We start from the raw sequence: 21,083 nt of genomic DNA on the forward strand, positions 1-21,083 counted from the left end.
GACGAATGGGCTGTGTGTGTGATGTACACACACTCATTTCCCCTTGGGAGAGGACATTTGCCTCTTTGCCTGTTAAAGGGAAAGTTCACCCAAAATGAAAACTCTGTCATCATTTACTCATCCTCATGTCGTTCCAAACTTTTTGCATGTATGGTTTTACATACTGAATGTTACATACAGTGACAGTTTCAAGTGACCACGACTGCAAAACTCTGAAAATGACAAAAACCCAAAGTTATTTGGTGTTAATAGGAAGACTTAATAAAATACTTAGCGACTTAAACTTTTTATTTATTTGTTTATTTTATTTTATTTAAGGATCCAGCATCCCTACAGACGACAAGCAGTGTGGACATTTTATTTTATTTTATTTAGTTTTTTTTTTATTTGATTGTATTTATTTATTTATTTTTACTCTTGATTGAAAAGAGTAAAAACATATTTATTTGTTTATTTAATTTTATTTAAGGATCCAGCATCCCTACAGAAGACAAGCAGTTTGGACGTTTTATTTTATTTTATTTATTTATTTTATTTTATTTTATTTTATTATTTTCTATTTATTTATTTTTTTATTTATTTTTTATTTTTTTTAGTTTAGTTTATTTATTTATTTTTACTCTTGATTGAAAAGAGTAAAAACATATTTATTTATTTGTTTATTTGTTAATTTTATTTTATTTAAGGATCCAGCATCCCTACTGAAGACAAGCAGTTTGGATATTTTATTTTATTTTATTTTATTTTATTTTATTTTATTTTATTTTATTTTATTTTATTTTATTTTATTTTATTTTATTTTATTTTATTTTATTTTATTGCATTTTTTATTGATTGAAAAGAGTAAAAACATAAATGTAAAAACAAAAAACAAATAACAGCACACAGGTTTGGAATGACATGAGAATGATTAAATTATGACCTCTTTAGTGAGCATCTATTTACTTACATATCTATCTTCTGTAGTAAATAAATGCAAAGGAGAAACTAAATGACAAATCCACATAATGACAATCAAAATTATCCTTTTTTTCTGACTTTGATTAAAAGAAAAACTTGCAGACACAAAGAAATGATATCGGTATGCTCATTGGCATGCATTTATGATTTATTTAACAGCACTAATTGAGACAGGCATCATTAAATAAGACAGGATAAATTGCTTTAATTATGTTATTGTCGTGTCTAACATTGCTGAGTACTAATTACTTTTCATCTGTTGCCACGGCAGCACGGCTCCGATAGCCTCGTTAATATGCCGTGCTGTTGCGTTGCTTCTCTTTTTTTCCGCGGTGAAGCCATCAGTGATTGACGCATTTGATTGACAGATGTGACACTAAAGTGAATGAACAATCCTGAAAGTGACACCCTTCAGAAGAGACAGAGAATGCTTTCCGAGAAGAGAAGGTTTGGCCGCGTTTATTACGCCTAAATCCTTTAATAGAAACTTTCTAGGATAAACTCAGTGACTGATATACGTTGTTTTCTGAGTCATGCCTTTGAAATAATCAGTACTTATTGCTTTTGGATGCCAAATCCAATGAAGAGCGCAAATTTATTTGATCAGTCTGTCTGTGGAAAAGTTGTGTTTACTGAATTGATATAAGTTCAAGGAAAGTTTGTCAGGTTAGCAGCATCAAATCTGAAGATACTCTGAGTTTGTATTGAAGCACTAAGTAGAAGTACTAGATATCACAGAGTACAACAATATATTATGCTTTGTTTTGAGTTGCATCTGTGAAATAATACTTACTCATTTCATTTAGACGGATATAGATTTTAATCAAAACATTTTTACACATTTTTGGCTTTCTTTCTGTGCTTCCAGCCATTCACTGAGACTGCTGTGCTATTATTTCAATTATTTTTTTATACGCCGGCCTATTATTGTAGTTTAAGGCTGGAAACCCACTGCTGCTTTTTAAAAACCAATAATCAGAACAAAAAGCAGCTGGAGGATGATGTGTGAAATTTAATTCTTTATCTGATTCTAATGTAATTAATCAGAGTCAATTAAACTGTTAAGAAGTATAATCTTTTATTTTGAAGGAAAAACGTTCTTAGAAGCAGACTGAAAATACATTGAATTTAATATGAATGTTGAGATATCACTGTGTAAAATAGATGTGACTTACCAGGCAGATCTCTACTGAGTTTACCAGTCTTCTACGTTTTTAAGCTACAATCCCGCTAGCGGGACGCCTACGTTTACTTCACTATATTACAATTAAATCCTAATCTAATCATGACAAACTATATATCGTTGGAAAGGTCTAAGACTTTTACCACTGTTTTTTTTGTTACAAATTATGTAGGAACAGTAATAGATGAATTTATGACAAGAGTGCACCTCAAAAAATATATAAACTACAATATTATCTTTTTTATCGCCTTTTTTACATCACATATTTCAGTAGTTATCATAAATTAGGTATGGTAAATGTTACATTTAAATTAGGTATCATTAGAAATCTGAAATTGGGCGTTGCGTTACCATAGAAACTGTACTCAATTATTTTATCGGGCTCCTCCCCTTTTGGGTGTCGTCATTTTTCATAATTTATTATCAAAACCTTTTCTAATCTTTACAAAACGTATATATTTTCAGAAAGGTCTGAGTCTCAAGGTTCCATATTTTGTGACAGAAGTGATATTTGGACAGGAATGTATTAGTTTGTTATGGCAGAATGCATACAATTAAATTCAATGGAATGTATGTCATCCGGTGGCTATTTTTGGTATTACGCTTAAACAAAATCTCATGGGAACTTCAATTTTTGTGATATCAACTTCAAATTTGGAACCCATCTTGCTTAGATATATGGCTTTGATTTTATAGTAAGTTTAGAGTAAAACATATTTTGTAAAATATATATTTATATAAAATAAAAAATATTAAGTACAGTATATTTGATTTACTATCAATTTAAACTTCCATAACTTTTTCATACTTTAATTTCAGCAATAATCTGCCATTTGTGAATAGTGAACTCATTGTCATGTTCCAGAAACCAGTTTGAGATGATTTGAGCTTTGTGACATGGTGTGTTATCCTTCTGGAAGTAGCCATCAGAAGATACACACTGTGGTCATAAAGAGATGGACATGTTCAGCAACAATCCTCAGGTAGGCTGTGGTGTTTAAATTATGCTTATTGGTACTAAGTGGCCCAAAGTTTGGCAAGAACATATCCTCCACACCATTACACAAGCAGCCGCCTGAACCGCTGATACAAGGCAGGCTGGGTCCATCATGTTGTTAATACCAAATTCTGATCCTACTTTCTGAAATCGAGACTGCGTAATATTTTTTCCAATCTTCTTGTCCAGTTTTGTTGACCCCATGTAGCTTCAGTTTCCTGCTCTTATCTGACAGGAGTGGCACAGGTGTGTTTTCTGCTTCTTTCTCAAGGTTTGATGTGTTGAGCGTTCAGAGATGCTCTTCTGCAGACCTCGGTTGTAACGAGTGTATATTTGAGTTACTGTTGCCTTTCTATCAGCTAAACCAGTCTGGCCATTCTCCTCTGAAGTCTGGCATCAACCAGGCATTTTCACCCACAGAACTGACGCTCACTGGATACTTTCTCTTTTTCAGATCGTTCTCTGTAAACTCTAGAGATGGTTGTGTGTGAAAATCCCAGTAGATCAGCAGTTTCTGAAATACTCAGACCAGCCCGTCTGCCACCAACAAACATGATGTGTTCAAAGTCACGTAAATCACCTTTCTTCCTCATTCTGATGCTCAGTTTGAACTTCAGCAGATCGTCTTGACCATGTCTACATGCTTACATGCGTTGAGTTGCTGCCATGTGATTGGCGGATTCCTGAAGATAAGCAATGCTTTTCCGCATTGAATTAAATGTTTATTTATAATTAACTATCCGCCATCTTGGATATAGTTTTTTCTCTGAGCTTCATTCCACAAAACTTTAGAAAAAACAAAACAAGTCTTATCCTCATCTTGCAGTTCTATGGTCATCTCACTTCCTATCGTCTTATCCCAAGTTAATTTCTGACCCTTCATTTCTTTTAACTGAAATTCCCTCTATCCATTTGTCTCTCTGATTTGTTTGTCGAGCACAGGAGTGCTGCAGTTTGTAAAAGCGGCGTAAACTCAGTAAAACACATCAGTCCCATTATCATGAGACAACAGTGGACTGATGCTGCGCCGTCCCCTTCGTACCGCTCTGGGAAATTGAAGCCATAAATTCTTTCCTCCTCAGACTCTCTCTTTCTCCGTCTCTGTTTCAGTCCCTGTGATCTCTCTGTTATTTGTAGAACAAATGAGATTCTTGTATGTGGCGGAGAGCTTGTAGAGCTGTTGGCAGTACCGAAGCCTGAATCTGGAGACCATCAGATCAATTCCCTCGATAGAGACATGAGATTTTAGCAGATCAGATAAAGAGATCTGGCCAGCCTCGGGTCAGGTCTGCTTACTTTCCTAAATTAAAGTGCATAACACTTTTTTATATTAACTGTTTTTTTGTCATATAAACTTAGACACATTTTTTCCCACTTATTTACTTTTGATATACTTTTGATTTTGCTGTAAAGCACAACCCAGAAATGTTCTAAACTGGTTACGTGAGATTCACCCTTTTAGAACAATCTCCTATTTTTGGGATTATCCTGGAATGGATTGTCGTTTGTGTGGAACATAACATTTAAACCACTCTTGGATGATTGAATCAAGGTCTCAGTCATACTGTATTAATATCTCTTTTTCTCTAGAGGGTTAGTATATTTTAATCATCTCTGGTTGTATAAAAGAACAGTTGCCCTGTAAAAAATATTTTTCGAAGTGGTAAAAAACACAAATGATTGGAGTAGGTTTTACAAGAAAATCCCATTTCAGTTTTTCAAAATTTCATGATTATTTCCATGTTACTTGCCAATTCTTGGTAATTATTTGTGAAATTTATTAGCAATTTTTAGAGTAAAAATAGTTTTAAAAATAAATCCAACACCAGTTTTTTTTCAGTGTGAGGAGATACTCAATAATACGTGTGATATTAATATATATATATATATATATATATATATATATATATATATATATATATATATATATATATATATATATATATATATATATACATACATATATATATAAAATTGTGATATTTATATATAAACATGGATATATAAAGTTTTTTTTTTGCCAATTGGAATTTAAAAAAATAAATATAAATTCAAGATATATTCATATTTGGTTTATAAATTATGTTTCAAGCATGTAGACATTTTTGATGATGATGATGATGATTATTTAGTGTAAACTAAATTATGATTATTTTATTTAGTGTAAACGTGTGTTGCAGGGTTATCTTTGTTTTGGATCAATTTATCTATTTCACGATAATCTTTTAACACTCAATGAAGGCATTTTTGAATCACTTCTGATGCTCTTTTATAACATTTTATGAAACTTTTTTGGATCAGTTTTAATTACACTTACATTGGATCAGAATTTCTGGCATTATATCTGGGATGTTTTACAAGTTTATTCGGAGCTCAAATGTTGCCAATGACAATTAATTATTAAAGTAGATGAAAAGCACATTGGCAGGTTTTCTGCTTTCTAATTTGAGTCATTTATTTTTAACTAATGAATTTGTGATGCAGCAGTAGAGCAGTCTGGTCTTGTTCAGGTACAGTATGACAGTTCTAGACTGTAGAGATAATGAACACAGATGGGAGTGATGTCATTCAGAGACTGTGGTGAGTGTGACGCTTAAGAGAGGTTGACACCAGAGTATGCAGGTTTGAATCCTGATGTCCTGATGTCATTTCTCATTCTACATAATGCAAAACAGATTGAGAGATTCAGATCACGTCAGGATTGATGGGATTTTGTGCCACTGTTAGAAGCACATGGAGATTTTTTTTGCAGCCATCTGTCTATAGTGTAATGTATTAAACTGTATTCTTTCTTTGCGTAGACCATACATTGAGAAACTCAAGTTCCCTATCAGTCGGTCACTACTACGTAGGTCGTGACCGACCAATAGGAATCTCGCTAGAGAGCCGATCTACTTCGAGTGAAACTAAACGAGCCAATACACATTGGCGTGCAATCATTTGCATCAGCTGCGCAGCCTCGCAGCGCGGGTATATAACGAGCAGCTGGTGATTGCACTGTAGCTTTTTGCTTCGGAGCCAACCGATGCTGTTTAATCTATCTAATATTGAGTGATCAAACAACGAGCAAGCTCTTCAGGAAGATCTCTCGTGTCTGGTGCGGGCGATACAGCGCGGCAGCGGGGTCGACTTTATTTTCTCTTTTATTTTTGTGTTACTAAGCAAAAAAAAAAAAAAGCTGTTTTCACAGCTGGTAACGGTGTGCCAAGAGCGTTAAATAGCCGTTCTTACGGCTGGTAAGACCGCCGTGAAGAGAGACAGCGCACGACAGGTTGCACATTCCTGTCTGTGTCCGCTGCGACCGTTCCCCTGCGTGCTTCAGTACCAAGAAGAGCATTCACCTGAAAGAGCTTACATGGGTGTGAGTTGCGTCTTTCTAAAGATGACATTCCACCCGTGTGTTTCTGGTTGCGGTCGTTTCCTGTCCTCACTGACGGCCACGATCACTCTCTCGCATGCCTGGGAAACATGTGAGACTGTGTTCGTGGGTGGTTCATGTTTTCACGGGAACATGACCACGTCGGCACGCCGGTTGACTCTGCTTTCTCCGGAAAGCTTGAGTCCCCACTGTTGTTGGCCAGCCGCTGCTTGTGTGTGAAAGCACAGCTGCAGGTCTGCTCGACACTCTGGGACACCAGCGTGTCGTGTGCCGTCGAGCTGCCGGGCTGCAGCGCGGGTTGTCACGGCAACCCAGCGCTCGCTCGGCGCTCTAGGTGCGCGGTCCCCATGTCTATTCTCCGTTGTAGCGCCCTCCCTGGTGGCCACCAGGAGAGGTCTACTTCAGTAGAATAGCTTGGGTGATCCTGAGAGCTGAGGGCTTCTCCTTCGGGGAACCAACCCCCTAGGGCCCCTCCCTCTCTAGCGCATCACAAGCTGTGCAGCTTCTGGATGAGATTGCTGGTCCTTAAAAAAAAAAAAAAAAAAAGATGGAGGAACCTAGCGTTTCATTCAAGGCTCCAGCTGAGGGCAGATGTCGATTGCTACATCGGAGAGAGGGGCTGTTTCGTTCTGGAAATGAGGATGATGTTAAGTTCCCACTGTAATAGTGTGTGTGCTTATGCTGAATCAGATTCAGAGCGGACAGCCATGCTTTCCCGGGTCTTTCTCGGACGTGCATTGAAAACTTAGCAGTATGGAGCTATATTGGTGCCAAAAATATGGAACGCCAAAAGTGCCAAATTCTGCATAAAGTTTTCACCTCTCTCACTACCCTCGATGGTGGGGTGGTTGTGCCTCTGGCAGGCCACCTCTACCCTGCATGCGAGGCCAAGGCACTCTTATTGCACGAGGGTAGTTCTGAGCCGGGGTTGAGCTGCGCTTGTCGACTGACCGTGTTCAAGTCACAGTGCTGGCCCTCGATCAGACGATGTCCACCTTGGTGGTCCAGAAACCCCCCTGGCTGCCCTTGTAGAGGTGCGAGAGCTCGTCAAAGTACGCTTTCTCGATGCTCCATCTCATAAGGTGGCCTTTTCAGCGACACTGTTGAGAACTGGCCCAGCAGTTCTCCACAGTCAGCAGCAGACTGAAGCGGTTCCCCTGACGTACCACCAGAGTACCTCGTGGGCTGCCCCTCAGTCTACTCGTCGCCAAGGGTGTCATCCCCTGCAAAAAAGAGAAAACTCCGGCACAGCCTGCTCTACTGTGTCCGCTGCAGGAGGATGACACCACCCGTCTCAACCACTGTTTAAGTGGTCGGTGAAACAATCACTGGAGACGGGTGACCCGGAGATGGATGGAGCTGCTCTCTCCCAGTAGAGGGCTGGGAAACTAATCTTTTGAGTTAAAATTCTGTTCCACCACTGGAGTCACAGTGGTTCCCAAATTCTCAAAAAAAAAAAAAAAAAAAAAAGAGCAGATCCTCTATCTCTGGGTCTGAAGAGGGTCTGGAGAGTAGTGGGAGGAGAAAATCCTCACCACCCTCATCCGCCTCTTCTGTCGCCAGCGGGCAGCGCAGTGTGTGGTTCGAGAACGCAACCAAGCCTCCTCCTGCACCTCCTGCCTCGTGGAACCAGGTAAGTGCTGCACAGCACACTTAGACCACGCTACGGACCGCCTCCCCAAGAGAGCCTCCCGGGCCGCGTCCCTGTGTTCCACCTCGCTGCCCCACTCCGGGTACGCCTACGGTCCCTTTGGTCCCGCTTGTACGGTCTCTGCGAGCCTGGTTAGCGCTCCCCAGTCCGTCTCGCTGGCTCATTCGGACCATCAGGCTCGGCTATGCGATTCAGTTCGCCCGGCATCCCCCCAAGTTTCGGGCCATCCACTCCACTACAGTGAGAGCAGCCGATGCCCATGTCTTGCGTGCGGAGATCGCAGTCCTACTGGCGAAGGACGCGATAGAGCCGGTCCCTCCAGCCGATATGAGGTCAGGACACTACAGTCCCTACTTCATTGTACCCAAGAAAGGTGGTGGGTTACGACCGATCTTGGATCTGCGAGTTTTGAATTGGAGCCTCCACAAGCTACCGTTCAAAATGCTCACGCAGAGACGCATTTTCGGATGCATCCGTCCCCAAGATTGGTTTGCAGCGATCGACCTGAAGGACGCGTACTTTCATGTCTCGATTCTTCCTCGACACAGGCCGTTTCTGCGCTTTGCGTTCGAGGGTCGAGCATATCAGTACAAGGTCCTGCCCTTCGGGCTGTCCCTGTCTCCCCGTGTCTTCACGAAAGTCACGGAGGGGGCCCTTGTTCCCATGAGAGAACAGGGCGTTCGCCTCCTCAACTATCTCGACGACTGGCTCATACTAGCACACTCTCGAGATCAGTTATGCGAACACAGGGACCTCGTGCTCAGGCACCTCAGCCAGTTGGGCCTTCAGGTCAACTGGGAAAAGAGCAAACTCGCCCCCGTGCAGAGGATCTCTTTTCTTGGTATGGAGTTGGATTCGGTCGCACAGACAGCGCGCCTCACAGAGCAGCGCGCTCAGTCGGTGCTGAACTGCTTGAACACGTTCAAAGGCAGGACGGCGGTCCCACTGAAACTTTTTCAGAGGCTCCTGGGGCATATGGCAGCGGCAGCAGCGGTAACCCCGCTCGGGCTGCTTCATATGAGACCGCTTCAGCACTGGCTTCACGGCCGAGTCCCGAGATGGGCGTGGCATCACGGCACTCACCGGGTGGCAATCACACCGGCGTGCCGCCAGACCTTCAGCCCGTGGTCAGATCCCTCGTTCCTACGGGCAGGAGTGCCCTTGGAACAGGTGTCCAGGCATGCTGTGGTATTCACAGATGCCTCTGCCACCGGCTGGGGCGCCACGTACAACGGGCATGCAGTGTCAGGGGTGTGGACGGCTCCCCAACTGCATTGGCATATTAACTGCCTCGAGTTGCTAGCAGTACATCTCGCTCTGAGCCGCCTAAAGAGGCCGCTACAGGACAGAGACGTGCTGGTCCGTACGGACAACACAGCGACCGTTGCGTACATCAACCGACAAGGTGGTCTACGCTCCCGTCGCATGTCGCAACTCGCCCGCCATCTCCTCCTCTGGAGTCAGAAGCATCTGAGGTCGCTTCGAGCCATGTATGTCCCCGGAGTGCTCAACCGTGTGGCCGACGAGCTATCACGAGCTGTGCTCCCGGGAGAATGGCGACTCCACCCCCAGGCGGTTCAGCTGATTTGGAGAGAGTTCGGGGAGGCTCAGGTAGACCTGTTTGCCTCCTCAGAAACCACCCACTGCCAGCTGTTTTACTCCCTGACCGAGGGAACACTCGGCACGGACGCACTGGCACACAGCTGGCCCCGGGGCCCCCGCAAATATGCGTTTCCCCCAGTGAGCCTACTTGCACAGACTTTGTGCAAAGTCAGGGAGGACGAGGAGCAGGTCCTTCTGGTGGCTCCCTATTGGCCCACCCGGACTTGGTTCCCGGAACTCATGCTCCTCGTGACAGTCCCTCCCTGGCCCATTCCTCTGAGGAAGGATCTTCTGACTCAGAGACGGGGCACCCTGTGGCACCCGCGTCCAGACCTCTGGAAACTCCATGTCTGGTCCCTGGACGGGATGCGGAGGTTCTAGGTGACTTACCCCCAGAGGTACTTAACACCATCACTTCTGCAAGGGCGCCGTCCACGAGACGTGTGTACGCCCTGAAGTGGAACCTGTTCGTCGAGTGGTGCTCTTCTCGCCGAGAAGACCCCCGAAGATGTTCGATAGGGTCCGTGCTTTCCTTCTTGCAGCAAGGGTTGGAGCGAAGGCTGTCTCCCTCCACCCTCAAAGTACATGCTGCTGCTATTTCAGCTTATTACGACCACATAGATGGCAAAACAGTTGGAAGGCACGACCTGGTCGTCAGGTTCCTTAGGGGGGCGAGACGATTAAATCCTCCTCGACCCCCCTCCATACCCTCTTGGGACCTTTCCCTGGTGCTTCGAGCACTTCAGGATGCTCCCTTTGAGCCGTTGCAATCAGCAGACTTGAAGCTTCTCTCCATGAAGACTTTGCTGCTGGTTGCACTGGCTTCGGTCAAGAGGGTAGGGGACCTGCAGGCATTTTCGGTCGACGAATCGTGCCTAGAGTTCGGGCCGGGTGACAACCATGTTGTACTGAGACCCCGGCCTGGCTATGTGCCCAAGGTTCCTACCACTCCCTTCAGGGACCAGGTAGTGAACCTGCAAGCGCTGCCCCTGGAGGAGGCAGACCCAGCCCTGGCTTTGCTCTGTCCCGTTCGCGCTCTGCGTATGTACGTGGACAGAACTCAAAGCGTCAGGACCTCAGACCAGCTCTTTGTCTGTTACGGAGGCCAGCAGAAGGGAAAGGCTGTCTCCAAGCAGAGGATGGCCCACTGGATAGTGGATGCCATCGCCTTGGCTTACCAAGTTCAAGGCGTGCCCTGCCCGCTCGGGTTGCATGCACACTCTACGAGAGGCGTTGCATCCTCCTGGGCGCTGGCACGTGGCTCCTCGCTAACAGATGTCTGTAGAGCTGCGGGCTGGGCGACACCTAACACGTTCGCTAGATACTATAGCCTACGTGTAGAGCCGGTCTCCTCCCGTGTTCTCACCCTAGACGGGTAGAAGCACTGAGAGGCCCGGCTCTGTCGGCTTGCTGCACCCTACTGTGCACCCTTATTCTCCAGTGTGAAAAACCTGTGAGTCCTCCAAACACCCTCGGGCCGGACATGGCGGAGCGTCCGGTGCCAGGCCTGTATCCGCTGAATCCTTGAGAACCGGATATAGGCTGGGTCCCATATGTGTGACCCTACGGGGATCCCATATGTGTATATTCTCCACGGCTGCTCCTAAACGGAAGCCCGTGTCTTTCCCTTGGGCTAAGTCACCCATTACTCATATGCTGTACAACCCTCGGGTTAGTCCATATGTTATCTCCACTTAACTCCTTGAGAATGTGGCTTCCGCAGCGTTCCCTTCCTTCAGTTCGGGCACGCTTTCCCAGTGTTATCCAATAATATCACTGTATGGGTTATCACGGAACAACAGTGACAGGTTCACTCTGTGTAAGCCGCCTCCTATCGTCCTTCCAGGCAAGAAGGTGTAGAGGCTTGCACAGGGCGCTGGATGGGGTGCAGCAGCTGTGGCGCTTTGGTAGGGATTCCTATTGGTCGGTCACGACCTACGTAGTAGTGACCGACTGATAGGGAACGTCTCGGTTACGTATGTAACCCTCGTTCCCTGAAGGAGGGAACGGAGACGTAGGTCCCGTCGCCACATCTGCTGCCGCCCGCCGGGGCAGCCAGCTTATCGGCTTGGCTCCTCAGCAAAAAACTACAGTGCAATCACCAGCTGCTCGTTATATACCCGCGCTGCGAGGCTGCGCAGCTGATGCAAATGATTGCACGCCAATGTGTATTGGCTCGTTTAGTTTCACTCGAAGTAGATCGGCTCTCTAGCGAGATTCCTATTGGTCGGTCACGACCTACGTCTCCGTTCCCTCCTTCAGGGAACGAGGGTTACATACGTAACCGAGACGTTCAAGACAACTCTGAGTGTTTGGGATGGTAATGGATTTGACAATGTTGTTAGCAAGTAAGACATGCTGCCGTACAATATAGCATACATTAATGACCCGTATCAGATCTATACAGGTGGAGCTGGGGAAGGTGGAGGGTTTCTGAAAGTGCGCTGCACTGCGAAGGCAAATGCTACCAGTATTTGAAGGTTAAGCAGTAAACTCATTGGCTATGATACAGCAGGAACCAATCAGCTGTGCCCACTGATGTTTTTGCCTGCATTTGAGTTAGGGACCTATTAGCCTGCGCTATATAGAGTTGCATGCCAGAACCTTGTATTTCAGCTCATAAGGTGATTTATTAATTGACATTCAACCGGAAGAGTGGATTTCATAAAGTTTAATTAATTTAAATGTTCTTAACAATATACATGAACATACACAATATAGACATTTTTGTATTTGACTGTTGTATTATGAACAGTATGTGCACTTTAATAATTATCACAGCAGCGGTAATGTAATTTTGAATGTGTGATTCTGACTGTGAAACTTATTTCTGGCTTAATGATAATTTGTTCAATCATGTGATATGACATCTACGTACATTTTCTTAAAATATCTCTTAAGGAAATTTAGATGTGGCTGTGTTAATAAATGAAAGTAAATGCATATTTGTGTTTTTCTGTTTAATTGTCATGGTAATAACATCACAATTAAAAAAATATATATCTTTATTGTCCTAAAATAATATATTGGTATTTTTTCTCCTTTTCATTTTTGTTGTGACATTATCATGGGTGAGTTAAAGTTAAGGAAAATGTCTAGAATCCGAGGGGTCCTTTCTTAAATGCTCAGCAGTTGCTGAGGTTAAATCAGCTGACAGGACACTTTGGCTTTAAAACAGGGAATCTGTAAAGAGTCTGTCATGGCACTTGAGTTATGTGTCATGCTAAGAATAGCTGTTATGTCTTTACTCAGAAGCAGTGAAGAGGTGATTTTTCATGAAATGTTATTATCGATGTTATTATCGATCTTCTTGACATGTCGAGACACTCTTCACATGTTAAAGCAAGACCACCTGCGCTCATTTTGTTCTGCTCTATTCTGTAAATGCAAGACTCACTAATCTAGTCATAAATAGGAAACCCTCCAGCTTTGAATGATGCATTCTTCTGTTTGTTGTCTTTCATTCCCAGCACCCCCTGCTCTCAAGCTGTCTGTGAACGAGACGTACGTGGTGGACCCAGGCCAAGACGTCACGCTGTCGTGCGAGGTAACGGCTGGGTTCCCCACGCCTACGGTCACATGGTCTCGGTACCCTGGGTCTATCCCTCAGCCGTCCGTGATCCGAGGTGGATCCCTCACTCTCTGGTCCGTCAATCCCGCTGATGCCGGCATCTACAACTGCACAGCCTTCAACAATGTGGGAAACCCTGCGAGAAGAACCGTCAGCCTCCTTGTGAGATGTAAGTGTGCTTGTTTGTACACATGTGCATTTCAGTTTGGATAGTGGCAGAACACTTGTTGAGCTGAATTTCTTTAAATTACAATTCAGTAAATTCTTCTTTCTGTCATTCCAATTCAAACTGTATTTCAACCTCTTGTGGGTGTGGCCAATTCAATTCAGATTCACACTCATGAACTGAGTGCGCGCCAATTCTTCAGTTCTGAACCTCACACAGCCCTGGTCTTTATTTCTGTGCTTCTGTTTGGTGGCACAGTAATGACCTCACTTTTTAACGGCTGAAATATTAGTTACAACTCAAGCTATCAGATTCAATTTAAGTTTACATATTCCTCAGACCGCTTGATTGACACGCATTTGAACGAGTTATGACTTTCCCGTCTGTCTCACGCTTAGCAGAAAAATTGCAGAGCTAGATTCCTTCATATGTATGCGTGGGAGCGTGTGTTTATGTGGCGTGAGCGTGAGTTAGCGGTTGAACTGTAATTAGCTCTCTTGGCAGTGTGTGATTGTGTTAAACTCCTCAAGCCGTGAGGGTGATTCAGGAACGGCTGCCATAACGCCTGCCGTTCATCAGGGCCCAGAGCTATTCTTAGCCTCTTTAATCATTTTTATTTACTCCAATTAATTTGAGAGGAATGGAGGTAATTAGCAGTAGAATGGTCTTATTTCGGAATGCACGGGTTGCACACTGGATCCGTGTCTGTTGGCGGTAATGAGCTCGCTTTGTGTCAAACACACACGCAGGTGCCGCAGACGCGTGAGCTCAGCCAATCATCCAGGTAAGGCACCCGTCTGTTAAAATGAACATATGGCACTGAAGTTTCTGTCTCCACCTGCAGGGTCGTTTTTCATACTGTCAGAGCATAAACACGCGGCTAAGCTGTTATGGTTATAAATTGTGCTTCAGTACTAACAAATTACAGCAGTAAGACTTGGACGGGGCTTGGCTGGGTTTGTGATACTGCCTTTGAGCTCATTATTTTCATCTTTAAAAGCAGTTTATGACAGAGTCATTATTTTTATCATGCAAATTGCGCTTTTTTTCCCTCTTTTCCTTCTTGTGGTGAAGCATATCTGAGATGGTTTCGCATAAATATGATACTGGAAAAGCAGGGCTGTATTAATATTCTCAAACATTGGGTCTGTTCTAAGTCCAAATTTTAATGGATTAAACTGAAATTAATCAATTTTAAAGCGCTTCCATAAAAAATTATCATGATTATAACGGTAAAAGACTGTAAAAATGCTACAGTGAAAAACTGTTCATTTTTTTTATTTTGTGTGTGTTTACCATGATGATGTTTAGTGTTTGTGTGAATGACACTGTGCAGCTTCTATATATTAGTATTAACTTTCTCAATTTGTGAAAACGCTGTATGTGATGAGCTTTGATTCATCATGTGACTCCATCAACACTGTGATTGGTGGATGTCAGTGTATTACAATGGTACAAAACAGATATTAGTGCTTCAATAGATAGGTAAATTAACATTATTGTCTGATATAATAATAATCTGATATAATAATATTATATCAGATAATGAAATACGTTTTTTTACTGTAAATTTAAGATAAGTCTGTAAAACCCAAAATGTTGCTACCGTATTTTTTACGGTAAAATCCTGGCAACCACAGCTGCCAGTTTTAATAGATAGGTAAATTAACATTATATCAGATAATGAAATAAATATTTTTTTACTGTAAATTTAAGATAAGTCTGTAAAACCCAAAATGTTGCTACATTTTTTACAGTAAAATTCTGGCAACCACAGCTGCCAGGTTTTTTTTTTTTTTACCGTAAATTTAACAGATTTTTTTTTACAGTGTACAGACTCCATTCAGTCTCTTTGCAGATTCATATTTCTATGATTGGGTGTAGTCATAATAACCCAAATGCTTCTTTTTCACTTTGTTCACGTCATCTTTTTTCGCTCTCTCCGTTAGCCATGAAGAACTTAACGTTCCAGATCACGCCGGACTCCAACAAAGACAGCGAGAGCATCCAGATGGGCCGAGACCTCAAACTTTCCTGTCACGTTGACGCCCAGCCTCAGGACAAGGTGAACTACACCTGGTACAAGAACGGAGCTCTCATCATCCCCACCGACAGTCTCATCGTGCTGCGCAGTGACCCAGACATGCCGCCTGGTACCAGCAGCCTGGAAATCGTGGACATGAAGTTCAGAGATCAGGCCACCTACAGCTGCGTGGCCAACTTCCCCGGGAGCAGCGTTGCTGAACTGCGAGTAGACGTGAACATCACACAGAGCAGCGGTGAGAGTGATTGTAATACTAAAGATTACGGCCTCAGAGCTTTAGGAACTCACTTGTTGTGCTTGTACTGTGAAATGGCCCTTTGATCTGGTGCCTTCTGCTAGTTGCTGATGATGTTGTTTGCTTGTTAAAAGGTTTGGAAAGACCCCATGAAATGGTTTGATGAGTGTGTTTTTTCTTACCAGTGTATTTCCCATTGAAACAGCATGTTGGGACATTGCGAAAAATATATTGTAAATATAAAATGTATAAAAAGGTACTGCTTTTAGTAAATATAATATCTATCTATCTATCTATCTATCTATCTATCTATCTATCTATCTATCTATCTATCTATCTATCTATCTATCTATCTATCTATCTATCTATCTATCTATCTATCTATCTATCTATCTATCTATCTATCTGTCTATCTATCTATCTATCTATCTATACTGGTCAGATAGCAAGCCTAACATGTTTTGAAAATTGCAAAAAATATTGACCACTTTTGCCATCTTTATATTAAATATATATATAAACTGCACAATGCTTTGTCTGCTTCCATAAACGTGTGGTCGAAATGTTGGAATGCTTTATGGAAAGTTTTATGGGAGCAGATAAAGCAGTGTGCTGGCTTTTACATCATTTTTGTTTATCTATTTATTTTTGCCATTGATAAACAAAGACAGAAAGAAACTACTACAGTAGCACAAATATTTTCTCACATATATAACTGTACTATACAACACAATGTTTATTGAGTTCCTCCCCCACCGCTATCAGAGAGGTTAAACGGGTCTGTATGCCTCATGGGTAAACCGTGATAATGTTGGAATGGTCATTCTGTTAGGTGGATGCTAGTAAATTCAGATGCCCTCATGCATTTGAGTCCTCTCTGATCTGCTCTCTCTCATCTCAGCAGGAAGCTGTTTTTTCTGAGTTCCTCTTCTTTTTTTTGTTCTTGAAGTTTCGACCTTCTCTGGAGTTTCTCTGTTTCTGACTGCAGTACCTGACATGATCAATCGCATCATCTGACACTCTCTTGATCTCTCGTGTTTATGATCTTTCTCTCCTTTTGTTTGAAGTCTGTCCATCCCTGTACGATCATTATTTTGTATATTTTTTTCCCTTTGTGTTTTGGTGTTGGTCCAGTAGATTTAACACAGTAGCTACCTAAAAAAGTAGTTGATTCTCTCTATTTGTAATAGAGTTTTTTTATTGCATCACATTATTCATCTCTTTCATGTCTGATAGACAACTGTAACATTAACATTATAATCAATCAGTCAGTCAGTCAGTCCATTTGAATATAGTTTTTTTATGCTCTATATTGCTAGACTATAATGCCTATTTTTATATTTTATATCCATATATAGATTATAAGAGGTGTCATAAAATGGAATAATTAAAAATAATTTTTATCTGCTTAATGATGACACAAGAGGTTGCAAATGTTTTTTTTGTTTTTTTATAAATATCAGTTGTGAACATCAATGGTCACTGAAGCTAAATATATATAGAACATTTTGTCCTTTAATTGAAAAGTCTGAGTATCTCATAAAACTAATTTTTCCCCATTTATTTGTTGTCCATTGATTTTTCTTGTACATAACTATTATTTAATATAATAATGTAACAATCTCTTCTCCTTTTCCAGTCGTTCCCCCTGTTCTGACCGTGCCATATGGAGGAGGTGTGGTCAATGTCAGTGAGGGCGGCACTGCAGATCTTGTGTGTTTGGTCGATGGTAAGCCCCGCCCACCCGTTCTTTGGTCTCGTGCCAACAAGGACCTGCCCATGCCATCAGGGGATTGGGTGGTGGAAACACGCGATGGACGCTTGCGCCTGACCAATGTGTCGCGGGACATGATGGGAGCGTACCGCTGCCAAACCGCACCTTACAACGGCCTTAACATCAAACGCCGACAGGGTCAGGTGCAGCTCAACGTAGAGTGTAAGTCTTTCAAATGACTAATTGACTAAATGACTACCGTAATTTATAGCTAAAGCTATAAGTAGCTTGTTCCATTAAAACTATTTTAAAGTAAGTATAGTGAGTAAATAGCATTTTCCATCCAATATCCTATATTCTACTAAAAAGTTGTGAACAATGTTGCATGTTTATGTGGGTAGACTTGTTGTTTTAGTCCTCCCCCTACATTGCACAGGACTAATACTATATTAAATGTTATATAGTAAAACTGTTTAGCAGTTTTATCAGTAACCGCTTAAGGGATTTAGGGCCCTATTTTAATGATCTAAGCGCATGGTCTAAAGCGCACAGCGCAAGTGCACTTAGGACGTGTCCGAATCGCCCGAATGGTCGGCGCACCCGGCGCATGGTCTAAAAGGGTTGTCTCTATTCTCTTAATGAGTAATGGGTGTGTTTTGGGCATAACGTGCAAAAAAAAAACTGTGTCATCTCCCGTTCCCTTTAAAAGCGAGTTGCGCTCGTGCCATGGTGGATTTCTATTTACGTAATTTTCGCTATTTACATGGCGGTATTTGCAAACGGAAAAACTGAACACGTCTCTAGCGAGGAAACGGATCTTCCTTGTGACGCGTCAGGAGACCATCTACGGGACAAAGTGTACGCGCGCGTTGTGGACCCGCCTATAGGCGCACATTACTAACACGCTCTTTAAACAAAAAAAAATAAAATACTGCGCCAGTGACTTTAGACCAGGTTTCAGTTGGTCAGTGGCGAAGTCTATTTCAGTTCCTCAAAATAGTAACGTGCCAACAATGCGCCTGAACACACCTCGTTTTCATACCAGCAGCCCATGGGCGCAAATACATTTGCTATTTAAACAACGTCGCGGGATGCAAGACGTGAAAATAATATTTTTTTTTGCATTGGGCTGAATGGCTGGCTCTGCATTGCGCCGGGTGTATGATAGGGCCCTTTGAAAGTAAGTAATGAGTAAATAGCACTTTCCATCCAATATCCTGCATTCTACTCAAAAGGTGTCTGATTACAGGAGTAAAATGGGTTGTGAACAACGTGGCATGTTTATGTGGGTTGACTTGTTGTTTTAGTCCTCCCTCTGCATTGCACAGGACTAATACTATATTAAATGTTTCATAGCTGTATAGCAGTTTAACAGTAAACGGTTAAGGGATTTTAGGGTTCTCCAATGTGTGCATATGTCCCTCTCAAACCTTTCTATAAGATCACAGACGGAAGTTATTTGGCCATTGGACACATCACGTGTTATTTCTCATTTGACAGTTTAGACAAACCCCAGTCCATCAACAGCACTCCTGTTCCTGCCTGAGAAAGGACATCTGCGGTAATGAAGTCTATCGTGAAATTGTCTCAATCGATGGCGGTGATTAGATTTGATTTGGTGCCACACATTCTAATGTGATTTTAATCTTGATTGTAATGCGATCCACTGACTGAGGATAGATTGAGTCTCCGAACGCACAACGGAACGAGCCAAAGTGACACACGTTTTCCATTAAGACCCAATGGGCCATTATCAATGATTTTGATCCTGCTATTTTTAGATGCAGCTTTTCAGGCCATCGGGAGTGTTAATGCGTTCAGAGTTTTCATAATGCATTATGAAGCCCGCGTGGAGCACGTTTTGTAAGTGCCAGACTAAAAAGCCTTGAATTCATTAGCGCTCTAGCTGCGCAAAACCACACAAAAGACAGACGGGCTAAACCCTGAACCACTCAATGCGCATCAGCCCTTTTCACACGAGCCATTAGCGGAGCAAAGCACTCTGTGCTCTCATAATGGATCCTGTGTTTGTGTTGCTTCAAAATACAACATGTGATTACAGGACGATGCTGAATTTGAGTGTGTCTCGGTTCACTGCACAGGAGGAGTATCTGTCCGTGAGCATCACATAATGCAAAGAGCTTTTTGGAGCTGTGGCATAGTGGCCGGGAAAACCAGTTGATGGTTCAAGCCAGGAACCATTACCATTGTCAAGTCAAGTCACCTTCATTTATATAGTGCTTTTACAATAGATTGTTTCAAAGCAGCTTCACTGTAACAAATACAATGCTGCTGCCTTAACATTTTAAGTACAATTAACTTGGATGTTTAAGTCATTTCAACTTAAATTACATTAAACTGACTTAAAAAAATTAGTTGAATCTTGTATAACTTACTGAACTTATTTTGATGAGTTAAAGCAATGTAAAAACATATGGTCATAACTTTTTTTTTTTTTACAGTGGCAGTAATAAACAGAAAATATTGATCAAACATGAGACAAATTCAAATTCTGCTGTGAAGCAGCTCTAATAAGGGCATTCGTTTTAGTATTCATCTCGTGTTGATTCAGTTCTGTTCAATAACTGTGTATAGAGCTATAGAGAATGTGAAGCTGACGTCACGCCGCTTTGAGTTCTGTCTTGTTTCAACGCCATATTAGGAGGATCTCGCTGCCTTTCTGCTAGTGAGTTTAAGGCAGTATTTTGAATCCAATGTCAGTCATACTGCATCAAGAAATTCCATAGTAACTCACATCATCGTTCTAGGAGAAACTGAACAATATCATTCGTTTTTTTCTCCTTTTCTACGTATAAAAACAAGAAGACACCGGATAGCAAATCTATTAATAATTTCACTCAATAAAATAATCACATTGCTGTGAAAGTTTTGTATTTTGTTTGGTTTAACATTAACATCGGCTTGTGAATTAGCCGAGTTTGCACTCAGCCACTGCTAAACTGTTCACAAGCTTTTAGGGATTTGATTGTTGAAATCATAGACCGTAAAAAAAGATTGACGACGCTCTCAAAAAAAGATATTTGAAGTGAAATTGTTTAGTTGGTCTCACGTGCTGTTAAATAACATGGGGAGGCGGGATTTATGAGGACCAGCCACCGGCGGGGCGATCGAGATGCTTTGGCTTCACTTTTCAGTGCTTGTGCGGCACGCTTGGTTGAAATACATATAACAGTGTGTTGGTGTCTGTCCGCTGAATGTGACCCGCAATCTCTGGTTGCCCTACATGGCCATGGGACAGTAAAAATTAACAATGACAATTATGAAAGTAAATAGTAAACTTTCCAACAAAGAAATCGATCGACTTCTTTCAGCTTGTTGAACACATATTTTTAGTTGTACATTTCTAGCGGCTGTAGCAGCAGCCAGCGCCCAGCGTGCGACACTGTTTTCATGGTAACCAGATGCATTGTGAATGAAATTCTGAAAAAACTACAGTGAAAATGATCATGCAGTGCAATAAAATAGCTTCTCTTCCCTGCAAATGATGCCATGGAGTGTGAATATTTAATTTTAGAGCAAAAACGAAACAAAAGGTGCAGGTATGGGTATTCATTTCAGCA

At 42.2% G+C, this 21,083-nt stretch overlaps 1 protein-coding gene across 3 annotated transcripts in view; it reads left to right on the top strand.

Moving 5' to 3' along the window:
• Positions 1–21,083, top strand: part of mdga1 (MAM domain containing glycosylphosphatidylinositol anchor 1) — a 204,476-nt gene that overhangs the window by 125,357 nt on the left and 58,036 nt on the right. For all 3 annotated transcript variants that reach the window (XM_079635194.1, XM_079635192.1, XM_079635193.1), the window contains 3 exons: positions 13,243–13,512; positions 15,459–15,788; positions 17,428–17,724. In XM_079635194.1, the coding sequence (XP_079491320.1) occupies positions 13,243–13,512; positions 15,459–15,788; positions 17,428–17,724 (897 nt within the window). The remainder of the gene's footprint in view (positions 1–13,242; positions 13,513–15,458; positions 15,789–17,427; positions 17,725–21,083) is intronic.

Source organism: Phoxinus phoxinus (assembly GCF_949152265.1).
Source record: "Phoxinus phoxinus genome assembly, chromosome: 14".
NCBI lineage: Eukaryota > Metazoa > Chordata > Actinopteri > Cypriniformes > Leuciscidae > Phoxinus > Phoxinus phoxinus.